The sequence below is a fragment of the Crinia signifera genome, chromosome 4 (genome assembly GCF_055691185.1).
Source record: "Crinia signifera chromosome 4, ASM5569118v1, whole genome shotgun sequence".
Classification (NCBI taxonomy): domain Eukaryota; kingdom Metazoa; phylum Chordata; class Amphibia; order Anura; family Myobatrachidae; genus Crinia; species Crinia signifera.
Window position 1 is genome coordinate 131806969 of NC_139220.1, and position 23258 is coordinate 131830226.

The 23258-nt window shown below is 43.3% G+C and overlaps 1 protein-coding gene across 1 annotated transcript in view; it reads left to right on the forward strand.

Annotated features, from left to right (window-relative positions):
• The window catches only part of CAND1 (cullin associated and neddylation dissociated 1), a 32001-nt gene extending 24919 nt beyond the window's left edge, over positions 1–7082 (forward strand). The window contains exons 10-15 of the mRNA XM_083182494.1: positions 141–1634; positions 2279–2374; positions 3401–3570; positions 3656–3820; positions 4609–4716; positions 5271–7082. Coding sequence (XP_083038620.1) covers positions 141–1634; positions 2279–2374; positions 3401–3570; positions 3656–3820; positions 4609–4716; positions 5271–5495 — 2258 coding nt within the window. The 3' untranslated portion in view covers positions 5496–7082. The remainder of the gene's footprint in view (positions 1–140; positions 1635–2278; positions 2375–3400; positions 3571–3655; positions 3821–4608; positions 4717–5270) is intronic.
• The last annotated feature ends 16176 nt before the right edge of the window (positions 7083–23258 follow it).

Consider the following 23258-nt stretch of genomic DNA (forward strand, 5'->3'; position numbering starts at 1 on the left):
GATTTTGTGATTTAACGTAAAAAACGCCCAGTTAATTACACCCCCACGGCTTGTGACGTGCCTAGCTTCACCAAGAACCATCTGCAGTGATCTTGTTGGTAAGGATTATACATTTTAATGTGTTTCTCTTCTGCTTTTAGGGATCATCTTTTCTTTAAATGACAAATCAAGTTCTTCTAACCTGAAGATAGATGCGTTATCATGTTTGTACGTCATCCTCTGCAATCATTCTCCTCAAGTCTTCCACCCACATGTACAGGCATTGGTTTCCCCTGTAGTGATATGTGTTGGAGATCCATTTTACAAGATCACATCTGAAGCCCTCTTGGTTACACAACAGCTTGTAAAAGTGATTAGACCGCTGGATCAACCTTCTTCCTTTGACGCAGCCCCATATATAAAAGATTTGTTTACATGTACAATCAAAAGGCTAAAAGCCGCAGATATTGACCAAGAAGTGAAAGAGCGTGCAATTTCCTGCATGGGTCAAATCATTTGTAGTCTGGGTGATAATCTGGGAAGTGACCTCCCTAGCACCCTGCAGATTTTTCTTGAAAGGTTGAAGAATGAGATCACCCGTTTGACCACTGTGAAAGCCCTAACATTAATAGCTGGTTCTCCACTGAAAATAGATCTGAGGCCAATCTTGGGGGAAGGCGTACCGATTCTTGCCTCCTTTCTCCGGAAAAATCAGAGAGCCCTAAAACTTGGCACACTTTCCGCTCTAGATATCTTAATAAAAAACTATAGTGACAGCCTGACCGCAGCAATGATTGATGCGGTGTTAGATGAGCTACCACCTCTAATTAGTGAAAGTGATATGCATGTGTCTCAGATGGCAATTAGCTTTCTGACAACATTGGCTAAAGTATATCCATCTTCTCTGTCAAAGATTGGTGGATCTATCCTTAATGAACTTATTGGGCTTGTGAAGTCACCGTTGCTTCAGGGAGGAGCACTTAGTGCAATGTTAGAGTTTTTCCAAGCCTTAGTGGTTACTGCTACAGCCACTTTGGGCTACATGGACTTACTCCGTATGTTGACAGGTCCAGTATATGCGCAGAATACTGCACTTACCCACAAGCAATCCTATTACTCTATTGCCAAATGTGTAGCAGCACTGACTCGAGCATGTCCTAAAGAAGGACCAGCTGTGGTGGGCCAGTTTATCCAAGATGTTAAGAACTCTAGATCCACAGATTCAATTCGCCTGTTAGCTTTGCTATCTCTAGGTGAAGTTGGACATCACATTGATCTCAGCGGACAAATAGAGCTAAAATCTGTAATACTGGAAGCCTTTTCCTCTCCTAGTGAAGAAGTTAAATCTGCAGCATCCTATGCGCTTGGAAGCATTAGTGTAGGCAACCTTCCAGAGTATTTGCCATTTGTCTTACAAGAGATAACTAGTCAGCCTAAGAGACAATACCTTCTACTTCATTCCCTGAAAGAGATAATAAGCTCTGCATCAGTAGTAGGCCTTAAACCATATGTTGAGAATATATGGGCTTTACTACTTAAACACTCAGAGTGTGCAGAGGAAGGAACCAGGAATGTAGTTGCAGAATGCTTGGGCAAGCTTACGTTGATTGATCCGGAGACACTCTTACCGCGGCTTAAAGGCTACTTGATTGCTGGTAAGTACTATTTTGTATTTTTTCAATGTAGTGTGTGTTCTGACTAAGGAATAAAGTTTTGGAATGGGATTGCATACTTTTATTTTTCATCGTTCGTTTTTTTTTACCAAATATTTTTTGCAATTGAATAACATGTCTATAAGTTGACCTAATGATTTGTCTAGTTGTCCTATGGTTAACTATTCACTTATTTCAAGGACTCCTTTTACATTTTTCTATGTTGGAACTTCGTTAACCTATTTGATAACTAGAACAAATTTATTTTATTGGCCAAACATTCAACCCTGATCAATCTGATGTTCTCAATGGTTTTGTGGCTGTCCAACGTCAATTTGGCCAATAAATGTAACCTGTCCATGTCACCTGTGGGGTTTGGTCTTGGCTAGTGATCAGATATGCTCCTCTGTGGGCAGATCCGTTTGCATATATTTTTTAACAGGATTGCAATGCATGCATTGTTGTTTAACGTTATTTGATAGAGGTTATTTCCATTAGTGCGATTGATAAAAATTAGTTCAAACTGTTACAAAATTATGGCTTTAGGTAACTAAAATTTCTTTATTGAAAACTTATTTCACAGTATTAATGCAAATGAAGACCATGCCTTTTTTACTTTGGAAATTCTTTTTGTAATCGTTCTGTAGGTTCATCATATGCACGAAGCTCTGTAGTCACCGCTGTTAAATTTACCATTTCTGACCATCCTCAGCCTATCGATCCTCTGCTGAAGAATTGTATCGGTAAGAATAATATGCATATAACTCCACAATCTACTTTAAAATGAACACATCTCCCACACTTCCGTCGAAAGAGCCATTGTATGGTGTAAGGCAGTGGTTCCCAAATATTTTTGAATTGCTGCGCCTTAGAGTGTAAATATTTTTAAGTCACTCCTAGGCCAAACGTTGCTAATTAAGAAATTCAGAAACAAATATTAAATTAATATAGGGAGATTTGCTGAGCGATGCTAGATCACTCCGAACCCTCACCACAAAATGATGTATCAGATCGCTCAGCACACAGTGCTGACGGGGCCAGTGTTCTCTGGCGATCATAGCAATAGCGGGGCCACACATTGCTATCGCTATGACCCCTACACACTGAGTAATGTATCAGCATTTTCTAAGGGATCTAGTTAAATTGCTTAGAAAATGGCCTTAAAATGGCCCATGTGTAAGCCCTAATAGTCATTAATGTGGTTGAGGGTCAGGACCAGCTTCTATTTCTACAATTATGTTACGATTGGCATCTACCAGGCTGGCTTTGCCTATTACGTTGACCATAAATAATTTGATTTGTCCTTGGACCACCGACCCAGGGCACCCCTGTAAGTGTCTTGAGGCACCCAATGGTGCCATGGCATACAGTTTGAGAACCACTGCTGTAAGCATGTTCTTCCACTGTTCCTATTGATATTATTGAGGTGGGAGACTTTTACTGGCTATTAACAGGTGAATGAGACTGGTATACAATGACTTGCAAAACTAAGACTTGTCAGGTATTTACCCCTATGTTGGTTTCTCCAAATTCCAGATATCATTCATCCTGTATAGATAGATAGATAGATAGATAGATAGATAGATTTATTTTTTAATTTAATTTGCATACATTATTTTTTATTTTTTTTGGACTGTTTATAGCTCAAGCTCCACAAATGAACCCTAAAATAGTTTTAGGATTGAATGAATTCCAGACAATTGTCTTAAAATAAGTCTGAGATGCCTCGTTTTTTGTTGAAGTTTTATTCAGCCTCTGTTTTACAACAGGTGACTTTCTGAAAACGTTGGAAGATCCGGACTTAAACGTGAGACGCGTAGCCCTGGTGACATTTAATTCTGCTGCGCATAACAAGCCATCGTTAATCCGAGATTTGCTCGATTCTGTGCTTCCTCACCTTTATAATGAAACTAAAGTCAGAAAAGAACTCATAAGAGAGGTTAGTGGAGAATTTATTTAGTTGTTTTTCTATTTGTTTTTTATTTTGATAAATATTTTTACTAAATAATTCCTTCTAATTTCAGGTGGAAATGGGGCCCTTCAAACACACTGTTGATGATGGGCTAGACATCCGGAAAGCTGCCTTTGAGTGTATGTACACTCTTCTTGACAGTTGTCTGGACAGACTTGACATATTTGAATTTTTAAACCATGTTGAAGATGGTTTAAAGGATCACTATGACATAAAGGTATATTTGGAGTCAATTTTGTTATTGCCCTTGTGATCAGTACTGTATTTGAATGTTACCAGAGAAATGGGTCAATAGAAATTGCTGGCGCTTAAAAAATTTGTACCCTTCCATGAACACCCAGTATGTCATGCCATGTGGCAGCACTTTGGAGGCTCGACATATCTGCATCTCTATATGTCTCTCTCTACATGAGTATCTGGCTTTGTGTATGGGTACTCTGCACACTTGCTTGCAGGGATGTCACAACTAGGTGGGTAAACCCAAATGCTCACCCAGGTGTCATGTGGGGATAGACATTAAGTGGCTGATCGGTAAGTATATATGCTTATGTTGGGTCTGTCGACATCTGTCTTGTGTGTGCTCAGCCTAATGGTGTGTACACATGGGTCGATGTTGCGCCCGGTGTTATCGGGGTGCTGGCATGGTGGGAGGGGCGGCATTGGTGGGGGGGGGGGGGTATGGAAGCGTGGGCCACACTGTATTGGGCAGCATGGCCCACGGTCCAAGATAGTAGAAATAGACTGTGCAGCACAGTCTATTTATACTTTCCATTCTGATGCCGTGCATTGGGATCGAATCGCGATTGGGTACAGCAAAACACTGTGCGATTTGCACTAACTTGATACCTATTTTGTCTATATATTCAAAATCAATAGGCCAAATCACACTCTGTGTACAGGGCTTATGTTTAGTTTATTTTCCTGAATTGTGTACTGGTTTCCACTTGATTTTCATAAATATATATATGATATATCTGACATAAATATTTTTTTTTGACCTCACAGATGCTGACCTTTTTAATGTTGGTAAGATTGTCAACCCTGTGTCCAAGTGCCGTACTGCAGAGGTTGGATAGGCTGGTAGAACCATTGCGTGCCACATGTACAACAAAGGTATGTTCTGTTCCTATAGTTACATATACAATTGTATGGGTCTCTGCATAAAAAAGTTGATATGTTCTACTTTGTTACCCATTTTATACTGTTGTATTTCCAGCTCTAGCCTTTAAGAGTGGGCCATTGTAACATGCTAATTTCACACAGGAAAGAGTAGGGTCAACCTACTCCCACATCCTCCCCAAATGCAAACCAAGCTTTATATTATGATGCACACTTTAAGCACTAAGAATGCTAATAATAACAAATCCAATAATCTACAAGTTTATAGGGAGTGATAAGGATTCTTCGTACTGGTTTGGCCAAGGAGATAGGTGGATTTACACTGTTGGCCAGGCATGTTAAATTGTAGTTTATTATAATTGTTCTGATAATTACTATTCTTAGTGCTTGATGTTTGCACCTGCTCTTTCTGTTTTTGCTGAGTGGTGCTATGAGCACTGTAGCACCTCCTATGTTTGTATTTTGTGTGCGCAACACCCCCCTCCATAGTTTTACATTATTTTAAGTTTATATTTCAACGTGAATTGTAAATTTCTACGTATTTACAGGTGAAGGCAAACTCTGTGAAACAGGAATTTGAGAAGCAGGATGAACTGAAGCGCTCCGCAATGAGAGCAGTGGCAGCACTTTTAACCATTCCTGAAGCAGAAAAGAGCCCCTTGATGAGTGAATTCCAATCTCAGATCAGCTCAAATCCTGAACTGGCCGCCATTTTTGAAAGTATACAAAAAGATACTTCCTCTGCTAATCTGGACTCAATGGACACAACTTAAACATTCACACTGGAGTGGGACCATAACATTGAACCATATAATGCACTGAAATTGACCAGTTCTAAGAATGAAATATCTTAAGTTTAAGCTTCACAATGTTCAGACTTTCTTTACAGTTTACGGAGATGGTTTGGCTTAATTCCATTGTTGCTTTTTGTAGCATTTATTCCAGGAATAATCTGTTTCCATAATCAAGGCTACTGGTTCAGCCATTTTAAATATGGTTATAGTTTCTAGAACGTATGATGTTTGGGAAGACCTCCCAGCATCCATTTCCCCTGTAATGTTTAGGATTAAAGCTTTCAGAATTGGACCATGAAAACCCTTTTTTTTATGCCTCCCCCCCCCCATCTATTTTCAATCAGGTGAATTACATGGCTTTTTGTACAATTTATCTTCTGTTCTTTTGATTTAGCTACATAAAAAGCTTCTGGCTTGCAGATCAGTCTTTGTAATATTTATTACACCAGACATGTTTAAAAAGTAAAGATTCCCCTGATCTGTGGTGTTAGAACTCTTTCCCTAATCTGCACTTCATTTGCATGACTGGGTTCACAAATATATAATGGCTGTAATATAGCATGCATTTTTAGAGTGCATAAGGACCTCTCTAGTACAGTAACACATTGTTCTACAGCATCATTGCAGAACACTTAAGCAGAGTACAACAACTGCTCTATTGCTTCTCTTCAAGATTTTTAAAACTTGTATGAATATTATGGCTTTTGTTGAACAGTTGGCCAATTTCTTTGAATGGCTGGTAACAAGATAAATTGCCATTTTGAAAAATTAAATCCATGAGATTTTGTTCAGTCTACACACTTTTTTTTTTCCAATGAAAACAAATAAGTGGCTCGTGTGGCTTTTATTTTGCTTTACACAATGCACCCAGATTTGCACTACTGTTGTGTACATTTAAAAAAAATCTAATGTGAACATAAGAACAATGAATTTAAAAAAAGAATGAGCGTTTAACTTGTATTAATCATCAGAGCGCCGGCTGGTTACGTCCGTTTTCATGTCTAAGAAAAGTCCTAGCAGAATTAGACTTGTGTTATCGTTGACATAATCTGACTTCAGGTTCTAATTGGTAACTACTGCCCAGCGTGTTGGCCTTCTTATGTAGATTCCTTTTAGCAGTGCACCTATACTAAATTAATTAGCTACATCTTGGTTTTTTCTGAGACATATCTGAAATAAATACCTTACTTGCTGGGCTTTGCCTGTGGTGTGCCTGCATGTTAAATAAGACCTAAGTTACATTTTTATATATCATTGTTAAAGAATGATCACAAGGCAATTTAATCTGCCATGTGACTGCTGTAAATATGTTATACACTTAAAGCCATTTAGTTTTGTAATGTATCCATTAAGTACCAAAAATCCTGCAGCACTTGTCTGATGCTTAATGCTCCTGCTGGTAGAGCGATTTCAGTAACCTTAAAATATTTGTTTTTGGCCCGAATTCTGGTCTTAAATAATTATTTTGTAACTTGGGTCAAATGTTTTGGATTTTAATTTGGTTCTGTAACATAACCTGTCAGAATTGTAATAGTTCTCCCACTATTAAAGGTGTGTGTCTAGGAATATTGCATTCTGAAGTTTGTGTGGAAAAAATCTATTCTGTGTAGATTATTCTATTCAGCTCCAAATCGTCTCCTTACTCCGTTGCAACTATTTTGTGGAATAGGCAGTTTGTATTATAAATTTAAATCCAAAAACATTTTTTAAATTTCTGAAACACCTTCAAATCTATCATTTCAATAGGTTGACCTCTGTTGACATGGTCTAGGTTGACATGGTCTAGGATGACATTGACAAAAGTCAACATGATTTTTTCATGTTTTTTTTCTTCCCAACCCCGACTTAATGTTCATACAGTGGGCATCGTGTTAGATAATAGTTTGCGAGCGCAGCAAGACTGCGCAAAGGCATGTGGTATACTTTCACGGTGTCCATGTTGGCATAACATAAAAAATATATATATGAAAAACTCATGTCTGCCATTTCTTTGTCGACCTAGACCATGTTGCCCTTTTTATCATGTCTGCCTGTGGACCAATAGTGGTCGACCTATTAACTGTCGCACTAATAATCCACATCCATTTGTTTGTAAATGACTTGACTTATCACTGCTGTTATTGTTCTGTAAGCTATAATGATAGATTTAAAAATGCCCTTAACCAGAAAGAAAAAAACTAATGATAGAATGATACAGGAATCCAGTTTCTAAAACTGCTAAAGAGAAATTCACGTTTCTGTGACAATGTGTGAGACTGCGAATTACAGAGCTGAATAATCTATGTAAAATAGGCAACCTTTTTATAGCTACATAAATGTTTATCATTTGGCGTCACACTTCTCCCATGTGTTGGCATAGTAAAGCAGTTTGGAGATGCTGGTAAGGGATTTGTTCCTTTTCCGCAATGCTTAATACAATTTTTTTAATTGACTAATACTTGTACAGAAGACAGGGCCACTGTGCCCACAACAGTTCCAGATAAATGCAGCTTCACCATTTTCACTTGTCCTGTGAAACCTAGGGGAAAAGCTAGTAATAAAAATAAAAAAAATCTTTAAAAATATAGGTACAATACAATGTTTCTTTAATAGATCACATATTTTACCTCCATGGGTCATATAAGAATTACAACATTGGGGTACAGTGCACCTTTAGCACCTATCTTCATTTACTAACTCTCAAAAACAAACTTTGTGGGATTGATAAAAAACAATTGTAAGCTGCCATTGTATGAGTAACTGTAGTGCGAGTTAGATGCTGCAAACAGGTGTATGTGTATGCAACCATGTGTAATAGTTGTACAGACTTTTCAGTTTATGGTGTTTCTTGTGGCATTCCAGGACATTTTTGAAAGACCATTAGATTCCAAGTTTTCAGAGAGGCAATTTTCCATTTCCCGCCAGAGATTCTCTAGTTTTTTACAGGCCCAAAAGATATGTTTAAGATCTCCTCTTTCTTCACACCAACATACATCTGGCTGTTGAGGGAAAAATCTATTGATCTTTGCCGGGGTGTAATACATCTGGTAAAAGATTTTTAAGTATCTTTCTATGTGTTTTGTGGACTTAGACATTTGGTGGACCGATTTTTAAATGCGTCCATTGCGTTATTTCCAGGTTGAAGTTCAACTCTCCTTCCCATTTCTTTTGCCAACTAGTTTTGGCTTCCTCTCTCTTGTGACAATTTCTTATACCAAAACGTGATTCCTCCCTTCCTACTCAGCCCCGAGATCTGGTTAATCATTTCCCTTGGCAATGTGCCCATTTCTTTTATACCGTAGGCACTAGATTGAATCCAATGCCTAATTTGAAGATATTTATGAAATTCTGTATTTGGGATCCTATATTTACTTTTAATCTGTTCAAATGACATCAATTGCCTGTTTTCATAGAGATCTGCTAGTGTTTGTATTGCTAACTTTCTCCATCTATCTAAGTGCAAATTTCTGGATCACCTTAGTTATAGCTTCTAAGGTGATCCCAAATTTGAACTTAGATAGGTACCGAGATGAGATCCTCAGATCCCATGTGAGACCATATGCTGGTTCGGTTGGCCATGGGATTTTCCTAATGCAAGACAATGCTAGACCTCATGTGGCTGGAGTGTGTCAGCAGTTCCTGCAAGACGAAGGCATTGACGCTATGGACTGGCCCGTCCATTCCCCAGACCTGAATCCAATTGAGCACATCTGGGACATGTCTCGCTCCATCCACTAACGCCATGTTGCACCACAGCCTGTCCAGGAGTTGGTGGATGCTTTAGCCCAGGTCTGGGAGGAGATCCCTCAGGAGACCATCCGCCACCTTATCAGGCACATGCCCTGGTGTTCTAGGGAGGTCATACAGGCACGAGAAGGCCACACACACTACTGAGCCTCATTTTGTCTTGTTTTAAGGACATTACATCAAAGTTGGATCAGCCTGTAGTGTGTTTTTCCACTTTAATTTTGAGGGTGACTCCAAATTCAGACCTCCATGGGTTTATAAATTTGATTTCAATTGATAATTTTTGTGTGATTTCGTTGTCCGCACATTCAACTATGTAAAGAAAAAAGTATTTAACAAGAATATTTCATTCATTCAGATCTACGATATGTTATGTTAGTGTTCCCTTTATTTTTTTGAGCAGTGTATATAGACAGACAGATATTTAAAACAATAGATATGGAAAGTTTAATCCCTTGTATATAAGTAAATACAATATAGGTAAAGGCAATAAATTTAGTTCTGGTAATTCATTATTTTCAGATTATAGCTATAATCTTGCAGGTTTACAAGAGGTATTATATGGGTTTCCAAGGGAGGAAGAGAAAGAAACTCTGGGTGGGGGCACCCTTAAATCATAGATCAAAGTGTACAGAAACTGTATTTAAAAAATTATTTTAATGGGTATGCTCTAAAATAGTATGGTGCTTTGTCCTCAAATATAGAATAATGCGCATTGAAAATATATAAGTGGTATTTGAGAGGCTGGTATTGCCTTCTGCAAACGACAGGGAACAGCAGCTTGTCACAGTGTGATCCTCATATGTCCCCGTTCCTACCAGTATTGAGGTAAAGAGGGTAGTGGGAATATAATCATGGGTCACAGTTTTATGTAAAAATTAAAGACAAGTGCTGGTATTAGCCAGGGAGCAGGGGCGCCCTTGAGCAGTGTGTTCTCCTATGTATAATTACTGCTAAGAATAAGCAAGGAGTTGCTCGCAACACTGAGGACAATAGATAGTGATACAGTCGTTGGTAAAGTGGAAACAAATGTATCCGCTGAACGAGTCCAGCGGTTACCTCACTGCCGGCTTGTATGTGTCAGATTCCTGTGGCTGCGTGCTGGCGTCCCCGCTAGGCGTCTGTTCCCTGCTTGAGATGCCCGGTCACGTGGTGCACCACGTGTCCCGGGGAGGTCCCGACGTACGTTTCACTTGCGCTTGGTAACGGGAGGTTTACAAGAGGAATGGATGTAAGTTGCAGGAAATTTGAAACATATTTTGCAAAGACAGCTAGTCAACTCTTATAATGGGTATATGTCAAACTACTAATGAGAAGTTGCCCATAGAAACCAATCTGCTTCTTGCTTCCATTGATCCCTTTTCTTTATATGGTCAGTTTTTCCACATGTCCTCTTTAGATGGTGTTAGGACTCTTTAGAAGGTCAGCAAACCGGCTCCCTGACTCTGTTGCCCCAACCTGAAGTCCACGAATACGTGCAGAGCTAGGCTTCACCTTTAACCGTCCTGGCTGTAAGGGCGAATTAGGTCTCCGTTACAGTCAGGTCTTAGGAGGGAACAATGTATTCTTGGAGACGGACCAGTAGCAAAAGGATATCTAACTAACCCCGGAATGTGCAGGCCTATGACCCCTAAGGCAAAACAATATGCAACAATGCACAGTGGTGGAATATAAAAATACAAAAGGCAACAATGCTCAAAGAGTGGTATGATATAATAACCAATAGCAACAATGCACTGAAGATGGAACAAACCGTAAAATTGTAGCAACAATGCTCAGACGATAGTACCAAATATACAACAACCTCTACTGAACTACCCTGCACTGCTAGGTACAAGCCCCACAGTGCAGATACCCAAGATGGTAACTGGATAATCAGGAGACAGGAGGATAGCAGGAATGGAACTCATAACAAGAACTTTGCTGCAGCAGGAACAGAATATCTGGGACAACAGCAAGGGAGTTCAGGAACCAGGAACACCACTGGAAATGCGAGGCAGGGTCCAAATAGATATAACCGACTTCTGTGCCCAGCAGGCGCTGGCTATTTATTCAAATCTCCCGCCCCCGGCGGCTGCTGACGTCAGCCGCACTGGGGGACACTCGCCGGGCGGAAGTTCAGGGACGTTGCTGAGCAACGCCCTGACGCCCAGCAGCAGGGAGAATGAGGGCGGAAGTTCGGGGCGTTGCTTGGCAAAGTCCCCGACACCTCCACTGCGCTCGCAGCCCGTCCCGGACCTGCTAGCCGCAGGAGAAAGTCTGGGACGGCGGCGGCTAACAAATGGTAATGGGGATATGTATGTGTTATTTTGGTATAAATAAATACAAATACAGTCAAGTCAATTAATTGATGCTCAGTTAAATATTGCACCCGCTGTGGCATTTCGGGCGGATATTTTGAAGATCTCTCACAGCAATGTTGGCACTCAAAGGCATAGGCCAGGCATTCCCAACCACGGTCCTCAAGGCACACCAACAGTGCAGGTTTTGTAGATATCCAGGCTTGAGCCCAGATGACTTAATTAGTACCTGAGTGATTCTGATTAAACCATCTGTGCTGAAGCCTGGACATCAATAAAACCTGCACTGTTGGTGTGCCTTGAGGACCGTGGTTGGGAATGCCTGGCATTGGCTAACACAGGGGGGTTCTGTTTGCCCGGAAACCCCCCTCCTGTAAGGGACAGAGCAGAGCTGCTGCACATGCCTAGTGTTCCAGCTTCTTCTATCACATACTGTATGTGTGAATTTGAGCCCTCAAACATCGCAATGGACCAGAGAGCAGCTGCCAGGAGGAACAGACCGGAGTCTTACCATGTGGTGGGAGATTGTGAGCTTAGAAAGTGCAGTACTGGTTCTATTATGTTTGTGTATTTATATATTATATGTTTTTTTCCCTAACCATTTAACCTTTTTAAATGTTCGTAATAGGGTGCGTTTTTTAGACTTTTGCGATTTTGTGTCAAAATTGACCAAAATCGCATTTTTTCTAAAAATCGCACATGTAATAGGATGCGAGTCGCGGTAAAAATCGCATTTTTTACCGCGAAATCGCACATTTTAAAGATGCGATTTTCAGGCACACTGAAAATCGCATCCAGATGTTTTCCCATAGTAAACTAGAACTCGCATATGTAATAGGATGCGAGTTCTAAAGTCGCATATGGGAGCTTAAAAAAAATTGCAAAAAAAATAGACCAGCTTCTGACTGGCGAGTTAGGCAGAAACATGCACAGATCATTGAGATCTGTGCATGCTTCTGCTGTAAAAAAATAGTTAAAAAAGAAATTTAAATAAAAAACTGGCGTGCGGTCCCCCTCCTAAGCATTACCAGCCCCGGGCTCAAAAAGCCGGTGCTGGTATCATAAAATCAAAGGAACAATCAAGTTGGGGTTCCCTGGATTTTATAAAACCAGCACCAGGCTCAAGGTCCGGCGCTGGTTCCCAAAATACGGGGGACAAAATGACTAGGGGTCCCCCGTATTTTAAGAACCAGCACCGGACACAACCAGCCAGCAGGGTAATGCCACAGCCGGGGGAAACTTATTATATAAGCTCCCGCGGCCAAAGCATTAACCCCCTGGCTGGTCAGCATGGGCAGGGGTCCTGGGGAAGTGGGGACCCTCCCAATGAAGGGGTCCCCCCCCCCTCCAGGACTTACCAGCCCATACCGATAGTCCGGGGCTGTACCCGATGCCCCTGGCCGGTGGGCATCGGGCTGATGACTTGTGTAAAAAAAAAGAATTAAAACTATTGTTTTACACTGGCGAACTATGAGTCCCAGCAAGCCTACCCCGCATGCTGGGACTTGGGGAACCACAAGTCCCAGCATGCGGGGCATTAAAGGGCCCGCTGGCACTTGTAGTTCTGCAGTGAAAAAAATAGTGCACAAAATCACACTGACACCCTGTAAAATAAAACTTTAATACACACAAAACACACACACACTGATACTTACCTACCTTGAGCCCGTAGGTCGGTCCCTGGATCCTGGGTCCGTCCTCCGGGGCTCCAGGGCAGAAGAGTCCGGTTCCAGGGCCTTGGTCCTGGTTCCGGGGCTGGTCCTGGGGTTCCGGGGCTCCTGGGCTGCAGAATCCGGGATCCGTGGTACTCCCCAGGGGTACCTAAGGAGGCAAATCCAACTCACCTGCTCCCCGGCGGCGACCTCCGGTGACAGCGCTGCTCCACACTGGTACCCGGCTTGCAGGACTTTGACCGGCGCTGAGATGTTTCCTCCTCGCCGTCTTTGCACAGAATGATTTCTTGGCCAATCAGGAGCCGAGAAAGTCGGCTCCTGATTGGCCAGAAATCATTCTGAATACAGACGCCGAGGAAGTAACATCTCAGCGCATCTAGAGCAGAGATGTTACTTCCTCGGCGTCTCTAGTTGCGGGTTCCACTATTGTAAATTGTGCTGCCGCAATCCCAATTTATTGCTGCCGGCTGAGCAACTTGTATATATGCTGAAGGCAATTGGTATTTCTAAGGTCGTATTTCAATTTGTGGCAGGTTTCAGCAGAACAGATTTGTACAGATGTTACACCTTTATTGGAAAACACAGGAGGCAATTATGGCTGTTACTGCCTTTACTTCGGCTTTATGTGTGCCGCCGATACGCTGGTGTATATTCTGTAGTTGAGTACGTTTGTGCCCGGGGCTGGTTATGCTTAGGGGGGGGACTGCACGCCGTTTTTTTTTTTTTTTACACAACACAGCTGTTAATTCCGATTAAATATGACCAAAGAAACAATAAGTGAAAAGCGCGAGTTACGTATTATGTCCGTAACCTGCGTACCCTTTATACCTAACTACGTGCGAACAAAACGTAGCGCAGCGTAGCGTACCTTTATTGTATATTATACACCCAAGAACCAATACCTTAATAAGAGATTCCTTCGCAGTAATTTGTCTCTAATCTGCGAATATACCTTTAAGGACAGTGTCCGTACTATACCTTTATCGCTAATTGCGAATAACAGACACAAACCACAATATAGAAGTAAGGAGATAAGAACTCCGTAAAAAGGTTGTATTTAAGTCCCTAATGGACAAAAGGGGGTTACAGAAATAGAAAATACAGGTTTAACAGGTAATGCAATAGACTAACAATGAATACAATAATTAGGCTCTACTAAGGGGAAGAGAAACAGATACAGGATACAATCAGCCAACAATACAATAAGAATAAGTACCGTGAATGCAACCATTACCGTCTCATCAAATATGCGAAGCGCAGTCCGGTCAGAGCTCGCTATCGTTCAGGGTTGAACTATAGCCCGGTTGAAGCTCAGGGAAAGAAAGATGTGCCGAAGTGACCGTGAATGCTCTGGGTCGCCTATCGACTTCCACAGTCCACCCTTTAACAGTAAATATAAAACTGTTACAATACGACTGACATCGCTGGATGCATTCTTCTTCCATTTTAGGTTGACAATATCTACAGACACAGTACTCACCAGACAATAACCCATCACATAGCCCTTGAACTACGTTTTCCTCATACCTTTTACCTTCTCCTGTCATGGGCAAAGTATCAAGCTGGTTTAGGGATTCTACCTCACCCATATCTGGGTCCATAATTACACTGTCAGAACTCCGCTCCGATCGCTCTAGTATGTGGCAGCCACCGAGTATCCTTGGATGAAGAAGAGGGAACAGAAAGAAAACAAAGAAATAGAGGCATAACTGTGAACCTGTTGCTTGGAGTCCTTCCATCATCTCTACCAGGGGACTTTTATTTGCTCTGCTCTTGGACCTTTGCTCGCTCAGGTTGCTTGACCTTGGCTGCTTCTCAGTCTTCCCGGAACAATGCTTCTAGCGGGACTTCTTCTCTTTCGCTCTCTGCACACTGGGACTCTGGGTTACTGGCTTTCTTGCAGTGGGACAAATGTATCCAAGTCTCTCTCTCTGCGACTTTAATTGATGTATTGCTGGTCAACAAAACTTAGGCCCTTATTCTGATCGGTGCGGATATATTCGCGTGCGTTCGGGCCGCCGATGTTTTGTGTCTGCGCATGTGCAGAGGCGTCTCTGCGCATGTGCGAGCGGGGCGTACGGCCGAATCCCGCATGATATGTAAACACTCCGAACAGGGGGTGGAGAGGGGCGTGAAGGGCTATTTGGGCTCATTACCATATGTATACGCCCCGCGTTTCATGGGCGTTCCCATGAAAACGCTGGGCGTACGTATGGTAATGCGGCCGGGACGCACATGTAGGGGGCGGACATATGACATCGCCGGATGTTAGCTGCCCGCCCAGATCCCTGCTTTTGAACGGAAAAATGTCCGTGTGGTCTGAGGTTGCGGGAGCTGGTGGAGCACTCGGTCCTGCATTCGATGGTCTGCGACCATCGAATGATGGGGGAGGTTCCCTTAGATGGAGGAGGCGTATTCCGTGAAAAATACACGTGCGGTCCGTTCGGCCAGCTTCTTACCGCATACGGACGGAGTTGGCGATCCGTATGGAAGGCGGGGTTTCGCACGCACGGTCCTGGCCGCATAATCGGCTCCGGCCGCACCGATCAGAATAAGGGCCTTGGTACGGTCCTTCCCAGCGGTCTATCAAACAACCTGAGCGTAAAAAATTTCGGATCATAACAAAGTCTCCTGGTTTAAGATTATGACAATTCTCGGTAGGCATATCAGGGTTCAGTAAATTCAGCTGCTTTTGTTGTTTCCTTAGCTGTTTGTTTAGCTTTAGGATATACTGTACAGTTAACTCATTATTACATTTGAGATCATCCTGTGGGTCTATCATGATGTGTGGCTGCCGACCAAACAATATCTCGAAGGGGGACAAGTTGAGCGGAGTCCTGGGAGTGGTCCTAATGCTATACAGCACAATAGGCAGTGCCTCTGGCCATAACAACCCTGTTTCAGCCATAACTTTACCCAATTTGTTCTTAATAGTACCATTCATTCTCTCAACTTTGGCGCTCGCCTGGGGACGATATGGAGTATGAAGTTTACTATTAATCCCCAGGAGTTTACACATGATTTGGAAGACCTCTCCTGTGAAATGAGTGCCTCTGTCACTCTCAATGACCTTTGGGATACCATATCTACAGACAAACTCCTGACATTTTCTTTGCTGTAAAGGTAGCAGTGTTGGAGGCAGCGGGGAAAGCCTCCACCCAGCTGGAAAACATGTCAACACAAACTAATACATATTTCAAATTTCTACAGGGTGGTAACTGTATGAAGTCGATTTGTATTACCTGGAAAGGGCCTTCTGTAGGAGGGATGTGGGATGGCTCTGTTGGGATGGCTTTTCCAACGTTCTTCCTCAAACAGGTGAGGCATGACATTGCCACTCTACCTGCTTGAGAAGCGAACCCTGGTGCACACCAGTAGGCCTTTACCAGCTTGCACATACCTTCCTTCCCAAGATGTGTCAGCCCATGGGCCGCCTCGGCTAGACTAGGAAGGTATGCCCTGCGGGCCACTGGTTTCCTGTGTTCATCTCTCCAAAGTCCGGTGGACTCTTGGCCACATCCCTTCGACTTCCATACTGCTCTTTCCTGTGGGGAACACAAATTCTGCATGTCTATCAGTTTGGATGTGGATACCATGTTCAGTGTACAAAGGTTTGTAGGATGGGTAGAAATATTTACAGGGCATGTGGCCCTTTTCGCCGCCTCATCAGCGCGGCTGTTACCAAGTGAAACCGGGTCCTTCTCTGATGTGTGAGCTTTGCACTTGATAACAGCCACTCTGTCTGGAAGCTGGATAGCTCCCAGAAGTCTCCTAATGTATGTCGCATGCGCCACTGGTGTGCCAGTCGCCGTCATGAAATTTCGGAGGCGCCATAGGGCCCCAAAATCATGTACTACTCCGAAAGCATATCTGGAGTCGGTATATATGTTAACTGATTTTCCTTTGGCCAGTTCACATGCTCTGGTCAGTGCCACCAGTTCCGCTACTTGTGCTGAGTGAGGTGGTCCCAAGGGTTCAGCTTCCACAATACCTTCTCCATCTACTACCGCGTAGCCTGTGCACAGCTCTCCCATCTCCGTCTGTCTATGACAGCTACCATCAGTGAATAAGGTTATGTCTACCTCACTTAATGGGCTGTCGCTTATGTCAGGACGCGCTGTAAAGGTCTGATTCAGGTAGGTCATGCAATCATGCTTATCCTCACCATCACTAAACTCTGCTTTACCATTTTCAGCAACATTCCCATCACCCTCCACCCTTTGTGCCTTGGAGGGCACATGAGGAAGGAATGTGGCTGGGTTTAGTGTGTTGCATCTTTTGATGGTAATATTTACTGGGGCCATCAGCGCCAGTTCCCACTTGGTGAACCGTGCTGAGGACACATGACGTGTTTGGGCAGAATTTAGGATGGCAGAGACAGCATGGGGAGCATGAACAGTTAGATCGTGTCCCAACACCACGTCCTCACTCTTGCTTACTAGTTGTGCTATTGCGGCCACACTTCGTAAGCAAGTTGGGAGTGAGCGTGCTACTGTGTCCAGCTGGCCACTGTAGTACGCTACTGGTCGGTTGGCATCACCATGTTTTTGTACAAGTACTCCTGCCGCACACCCAGCTGATTCAGTTCCGTACAGTTCAAAGGGTTTCCCATAATCTGGCATTCCCAGTGCTGGGGCCTTTGTTAGGCTCACCTTTAGTTCCTCGAAAGCCAGCTCAGATTCCTCAGTATGAGAGACCCGGTCTGGCTTAGTTGAGGAAACCATCTCTTGTAGTGGTAATGCCAGAATAGAGAATCCTGGGATCCAATTGCAACAGTATCCACACATGCCTAGGAACATACGGATCTGGTGCTGGGTCTGTGGCAGTACCATGTTTTGAATCGCTTGGATTCGGTCGTCGGTGAGGTGTCTCAGCCCTTGGGTAAGGCAGTGGCCCAGATACTTAACCCTGGTCTGGCATAACTGTAGCTTATCCTTTGATACTTTATGTCCTGTCTCTGAGAGATGCATCAGCAGCTGTCTAGTGTCATCCACTGATGACTCCAGTGACTCAGAACACAACAATAAGTCATCGACATATTGTATTAGTATCGACCCACTCATGGGTTGAAAGGATTGCAAACAATTATGCAAGGCCTGGGAGAAGATGCTGGGGCTGTCTATGAATCCCTGGGGGAGTCGTGTCCAGGTATACTGTACTCCTCTGTAGGTAAAGGCGAACAGATCCTGGCTGTTTGGGTGTAAAGGGACAGAGAAGAACGCTGAACACAAATCAATGACTGTGAAATGAGTACAGTGAGGTGGGATTTGCATTAGGATGACAGCTGGGTTTGGCACTACGGGGAATTGGCTCTCAACTACTTTGTTTACCCCTCTTAAATCCTGCACTAGTCTGTAGCCCCTCCCCCCGCTCTTTTTCACAGGAAAGATGGGACTATTGGCCGTGCTGGAAGTTCTAACTAGGATTTCCTGTTGGAGCAATCGTTGGATCACTGGGAATACTCCTAGCTCAACTTCAGGTTTTAAAGGGTATTGCGGTATTTTTGGGGCTATCCTGCCTTCTTTTAAGCGGATCTCTACTGGAGCTACATTTGCCATCAGCCCAGCATCCTGTCCATCTTTAGTCCAAAGGGAACCCGGTATTTGTGCTGTAATTTCAGCTACCCTAGATGGATTTGACTCTACAACAGTGGAATACAACATTAGCCTCTGAGGACTGTCCAGCATATCTTGCACTTCTTGTGTAAGATTTCTAGGAGTGTCCAGAAATACCCCATCGGGGGTGCAATAGATGACACATCCCATTTTACATAGTAAATCTCTACCCAGGAGGTTAGTCGGGCCGCTGCAGCCAACAGAAAAGAGTGTTTGGTATGCAGAGGCCCTGTAACCTCTGCTGGTTTCGTCAGTGGGTAATGTTGTATTTTTCCTGTTACCCCAATTGCTGCTACTGATTGGTCAGTGAAACCCAAGTGAAGAGGAGTGTTGAGAACAGATCTGGCCGCCCCTGTATCAACCAAGAAGGTTTGCCTTACTCCAGCTATATCAACCTTCACCTGAGGTTCCTCTCTAAGGTGTTGTGTTAGTCTAACTGGCTGTAGGATACAGGTATGACCTGTTTCCTATTGTCTTACCTGGGTTGCCCTTAGTACCGTGTCAGCCATCAGATGGGGAGGAGGCATGTTGCGTGACCTGTCTGTCTCCTCCCATTGTCTAGGGGTTGGGTATTTCCTTGTCTCACCCTGGTGAGGCTCCCATTCTCGCCTATGTGTTTTGTAACTCCTGGGGTTTCCTGACTTACAATGATCTGAGTAGTGACCTTCCCTATTGCAGTTGTAACAGATAATTGGTTTTCTACCTGTGTCCCTGGTGTTTCGTTGGTATGCAGCTTTATTTGGGGCATTTGTAAGGGCTTGGATGCTAACCATCATCAGTTTGTCAGTTTGCAGTTCCCTGTGCTTCTTAATGTTGCGGTCGTGGTCCACAGCAGATTCCCGTAGGGCATCCACTGTCATTCCACGCCAATTTGGGAAAGAAGTTTGGACTCTAGCTCTCAGGTTTTCCCTAAGCCCTTCCACCAGCACAGAGACAATCATCTCCCTCAGGTGGGGGTCGTCCTTAGGCTCGGAGACACCAGTGTATTTTGATACCTCCAGTAAGGCCTTAGTGAAATAATCAGCAGCAGTTTCGCCATCCTTTTGTTTGATGGTGAAAATCTTGCTATATTCCACTGCCGCAGGAAAATATACTCCCAATTGTAAGTTGATTAGGCGTATATTTTCCTGGTTGATCTCATCATTTATCTCCTTGTCCACTTTCAATCCACTATCCTGAATGAATTTCGGGATGTCTATGTGAGTGGGGAGACAGGCCCTCAACATGATTCTCCAATCCTTGTTGGTGGGTTCGTCAGAGTTTCCCAGATCCCTTACAAATTTCCGGCACAATGCCAGATCTTTCCTGGGATCAGGGAAATCTGAAATGATGGACCGCAGCTCTAACCGTGTCCATGGGTTTAGCATGGTCATCTTCCTGGTAGGTATCACACCCTCTCTGTCTGCCTTACCATAGGGAACCTCCAGTGTGCGTACAGGGTATGTTTGTACCACATCCGCATTACTGGGACCTGGTTGGGAGTCGTCTGTGTCTGTGCTGTGTGGTGCTATCTTACCTGAGTCCATGACTATGCTGTTGGCATCAGCCGTCTCCTCTCCCTGTGCAGGGGCCCCAGCAGCAGGTTGAGCCGGTTCAGCTTTTCCCTCACGCATGTTAATTGCATGGGAGACGGCCAGTGCCAACAGTTGCTCTTTTTCCTCTTGTTCCTTATAAGGGGATAAGACAGGGTACAAGTTAGCAACGGTTACATTATTACTCATGTTTTGCTTATCAGTCATTAACCCCTTCGGCACATATGGGGGTGGGGGAGCTGATTCTATTGCGGCAGCATTTTTATTGTGGCTGATTGTATCTGGCACTGTCAGACATCTGATTCCCCATTGTTCTTGTCCTTCCTTCTGCCACAATTTAAGAATTTCTATGTGCTTCACTCTCTTCTTACGACTGGAGAGTAGACATATTTCATCCTTTACTGCCGATAAGATTTCTGGATCGAAGCTACCAACACTGGGAAATTCTAACTTGCTGCCTTGTGTCATTTTTCTCCATTTATTTTGGTAAACAACTGCTCGTTCACCGTGCTTACAGCACATAATAAAAGCCGCCGATCCTTTTGGTCGGCTTGCTTCCTCCCTAACATGCACGTTATCACAGCGTGACCCGTTATTACCCATAATTACAGGAATATACGTTCACAGCTTAATAGATACCGGTGGGTTATTACTTGTCTGAGAGCTCCCCAAACACTCACTTCTTCAGCTTCCTAGAACAGTCCCACAATCAAGCGGGTGCGAAGGATACGAGGTATGATACTCAATCACCAAGTCTTTCAACTAGCAGCGAACTTCTAGTCAACTTGCAAGGTGCGGCCTAATTTTTCCAGGGTACAACAAACTTGTTTTCCTGTACCCCCAAAAACTGGATTTTCTAAAGTAGCTAATCGGATCACTGGGTTCCGATGTATCTTCTTGTACCCTCCTAGCGGATCAGTTCCACTGAAGGGGCAGTTCCTATGTGCACGTCGTCACGTGCACCCTGTCCTACCTGGACTGTCCTACACTGGACTACACTGCGCTTGAGTCGTGCCGTCACACACCCGTTCGCCTCAGTTATTTTTCACACTGGGCGCTATTTACACCTTGGTCTTATGCTTATATTTGAAATATTTCTGTACAGAAAATCTTCCCAGGCTGGTAGCTTTTCACTAGATACTTATGCAGGTATAAATCCCTTATAATAAGCTATAGGAATCTATTAAAATAATGCTTGAGTTGCTTGTTTTTGGAAAATGAACAAAAAGAAAAAAACTTATTTTCTTTAATTAATCACCGCCTTATCCACAGTATATTACTATACTGTTTTAAATAAAGCTAGTGGTTTAATACTGTTCACCTTTGAGTTCCTATGTGTGCTGCATGTGCAGTGCCAATGAACAGCCACGTGTGTACATGCGTTGTTCACAGGCCGCCGATGAATCGGCCACCCACGTGTTCTATAGTGTATTTGCAAGGTTGCGCTCGAGTTTTGCTATACGCAGTAATTGCGCCTAAGTGTGGAATAAATCCTTTAACCTTGTCCGAAAGTTACGTATCAAGATGCGAAATAAATCCCGCACTTAATCCGTAAATCACGTACAAAGATGCGAAAATTTCCCGATATGGGCACGTGCGCGCGCACCTTGCGAAATACACAATAGACACTTTACGTTACTGTAAAAGGCTCAGAACTTATCGCCACGTGGCGGAGTCCCTGGCCCTGCAGTAACTAACAATAAAAGTTATAGTTTTGCACAGAAGGGATCCTCTATGTACTATAATAAAACACAGGCCTTTGTTTCCACGTGTGCGAACTTTATCGCACGTGGCACATATACTGTAATAAACAAGCAACTCAAGACACTATACCCCGTTAAACTACTTGTGGCAGGCAGAAGTACAGTTTACTAAACACTTAGATATGATTTAAAACACGTGGCTTACTGTTTCACTTATTGTATTTCGGGTTCAACGCTAGCACTTCTCGAACCCCGCACCGCCGCGGACCTGGCCTATCCAGCAATGGATAATAAATAAATACTTCCACCCTTTTGCTGGTATAGGTCAAGCCGCGCGCCTGGTACTGAGCTCCAGAATGTGTAACGGACGGACGAGCCCCCAATTGTTAATTCCGATTAAATATGACCAAAGAAACAATAAGTGAAAAGCGCGAGTTACGTATTATGTCCGTAACCTGCGTACCCTTTATACCTAACTACGTGCGAACAAAACGTAGCGCAGCGTAGCGTACCTTTATTGTATATTATACACCCAAGAACCAATACCTTAATAAGAGATTCCTTCGCAGTAATTTGTCTCTAATCTGCGAATATACCTTTAAGGACAGTGTCCGTACTATACCTTTATCGCTAAATGCGAATAACAGACACAAACCACAATATAGAAGTAAGGAGATAAGAACTCCGTAAAAAGGTTGTATTTAAGTCCCTAATGGACAAAAGGGGGTTACAGGAATAGAAAATACAGGTTTAACAGGTAATATGCGAAGCGCAGTCCGGTCAGAGCTCGCTATCGTTCAGGGTTGAACTATAGCCCGGTTGAAGGTCAGGGAAAGAAAGATGTGCCGAAGTGACCGTGAATGCTCTGGGTCGCCTATCTTATAGGGTCAGAAAGGGGAGGTCAAAGGCCATTCCCATTGGTCAGAGATCGTATGTCAGGTCCACTGTGATTGGGGGTTAGATGAGGCACCTGGTTTGAATAGGTGCAGGGGAGTGAACTTTAGGAGTCCTTTGTTTGTTAGTATCGTCGTCAGGAGTTGTAAATAGCTGTAGAAACCGGTTACATCTAGATTCCTTTGTTATATACTTTCAACCGAAACTGTCTTGGGATTATGGAATTATGTCCATAACTATCGGGCCGTGTCTATTGCGAAATATTCGCAATGACCGGAATACTGCGCATAAGAAACGGA